Source organism: Frieseomelitta varia, unplaced genomic scaffold (genome assembly GCF_011392965.1).
Source record: "Frieseomelitta varia isolate USP_RPSP 00005682 unplaced genomic scaffold, Fvar_1.2 scaffold_188, whole genome shotgun sequence".
NCBI classification, from domain to species: Eukaryota; Metazoa; Arthropoda; class Insecta; order Hymenoptera; family Apidae; genus Frieseomelitta; species Frieseomelitta varia.
In genome coordinates, this window is record NW_025109616.1 from 618809 (window position 1) to 621310 (window position 2502).

The window sequence follows — 2502 nt, forward strand, 5'->3', positions numbered from 1 at the left end:
GAGACATTTTGTGAAAATATTTTCAATGTACTTTTCTATAAATATGTGCAATTACTTTCGCTATAAATATTGTAGCTCGAGGAAATGAATTGAGGAGCAATCTGGAGACATTTTGTGAAAATATTTTCAATGTATTTTTCTATAAATATGTGCAACGACTTTTGCTATAAATATTGTAGCTCGAGGAAATGAATTGAGGAGCAATCTAGAGACATTTTGTGAAAATATTTTCAATGTATTTTTCTATAAATATGTGCAACGACTTTCGCTATAATATTGTAGCTCGAGTAAATGAATTGAGGAGCAATCTGGAGACATTTTGTGAAAATATTTTCAATGTACTTTCCTATAAATATGTGCAAAGACTTTCGCTATAAATATTATAGCTCGAGGAAATGAATTGAGGAGCAATCTAGAGACATTCTGTGAAAATATTTTCAATGTACTTTTCTATAAATATGTGCAACGACTTTCGTTATAAATATTGTAGCTCGAGGAACTGAATTGAGGAGCAATCTAGAGACATTTTGTGAAAGTATTTTCAATGTACTTTTCTATAAATATGCGCAACGACTTCAAACACCATAAATATTAAAACTGTCATAATTTTGTAAAGAGATATCGAAGTATATTGATAAACCTCTGGATTCTTTTCAAGCCTCTTCTTTCCGAGATGTTTTTACATCGTGTAATAGGTGATAAAGTAAAGACACTTTTCCATTTGGGAAATGTAAATTCCCATAGGGTGTGGGAACATTGAAAAATTTTTCTCACGACCGAATCCACGGTGGATTTGAAGATCGAAACTTGTACGATTTTTCTTCTTCTTCTCGCCAATTTATTGAACTTTGCACATCGAGTGAAAACGAACACGACGAAGGAAATATATTACAATTTCTTGAATTTTCATCGCTTAGACCCGGTGTTTAATTTAAAGTTCAATAATAATTGGCGAAAGAGGAAAATTTGATCATTCCTTTGTAAAGTGGAGCAGTATCGTAGATTCTGCCACGAGTTAAAATCTGTCGATATCTTACACACTATGATAATTTATAGAATTTTTAGAGAAGAAATCTTTATTTACTATCCATTCCTCAGAAATAATGAAATTGTGAATGTGAAAAAAATGAATGGTGCATTCATTCAGGTTTGTTTCGTTATATTGTACAACATTTTTCTCCGCTGTGCTTAGCAACAACCATCAATCCATTTTACCTATACGCAAACTTGGTGAGCAAAAAGTCGAGAAGGTTGGCAGATCTCTCGAAGAAACTCATCCGATCTGTTAGGCTGCCGATCCAGTTCGGAATGTAGCTGGGGATTTCGGGACTCCTCACGATGTCGCTCGTCCATGGCAGCGTCACGCTGCTAGTCGCCCCGACCACGATCGGTATGTTCAAAGCGTGAACGATGCCGAGGAAACATTCGGTGTTGAAAAGTTCGATGATGCACGCGTCGAACTTCTCTTCGGACCGCACAAGTCTCTTCAACGCTGGATAATTTAGCACGGGGTCGCACGTTGACATGCCAAGTGAAAGCACTCCCCTCAATCTCACCCATTTAGATGGCTTAAACGAACTTGGTATCGTCCTGGTACCGACCAAGCTTGGTAGACTCGAGCTTATGTCAATGTCCGTGAAATTAGTCAGTGGCCTGTTCTGGGGGAAAGACGACACTGACACTACTTGATGGCCTTTCTCCGCGAGTTTCTTCAACAGTGGCTCGTACACGTTGTAGTGACTTTTCGCTTGATGCGGGAACAACGCCAAAATTCTTGCACCATTGGCACCGAGAATTACGCAACTGATCACTGATAGAACAAATAGGAAATTCATTGCGGAGGAAAATAAATAAATAGAGGTAGAGAGAGAGAGAGTGTGTGTGTGTGTGTGAGAAAGAGAGAAAGGTTTGATTTTTCAAAAAATATACATAGGGATAAAGTTGAATATTGCAATACTGTCACTCTCCGACGCTAGAAGGTCGAACGATACGAGTGGATTGACCAAGTGACAGAAGCGATGAAACGATATCAGCGCGGTGTTCGATGAAATGAACTGTGGTAGTGTAGTCAATCAAGGTCGTTCCGATATCTACGTGATTCATCATTTTTTCATGCTTGGCGTGATAAAAATTCCTGTATACAGAAAATCTCGACGAGGCTATCTCACGCGGAGGCTATCAAATTTTTGATATGGAAAAGATTGTAGTATTTTTACACGCAGGTGTTACGTAATTTTAATTTGGATAATTTTAGGCTAGAAACAAAAAAATTAGAAATATTTGATATGTTGATTTCTTTTTTTCTATGTAGATTAAGTTTGACCATTTAAGTTCAAAACATCGTGTATGTATTTGTTGAAGAATTTTGCTGTTCAGTTTTCTTCTGTTAAGAACGAATAAATAATATACCCGTGATGCCATGTGTCTTCAGACTCTAGATCGATACTGCAACAATAATAATTCCTCAGAAACAATTTTCTTTCGATTAATTTTTTTTTATAA

At 36.7% G+C, this 2502-nt stretch overlaps 1 protein-coding gene across 3 annotated transcripts in view; it reads right to left on the bottom strand.

Annotated features, from left to right (window-relative positions):
• Positions 1 to 2022, bottom strand: part of LOC122539027 (UDP-glycosyltransferase UGT5-like) — a 24669-nt gene extending 22647 nt beyond the window's left edge. Inside the window, exon 1 of one of the 3 annotated variants that reach the window (XM_043673598.1) lies at positions 1216 to 2022. In XM_043673598.1, coding sequence (XP_043529533.1) covers positions 1216 to 1835 — 620 coding nt within the window. In that variant the 5' untranslated portion in view covers positions 1836 to 2022. The remainder of the gene's footprint in view (positions 1 to 1215) is intronic. The other 2 variants (XM_043673597.1, XM_043673599.1) reach the window with 2 other exon arrangements.
• Between the last annotated feature and the right edge of the window lie 480 nt (positions 2023 to 2502).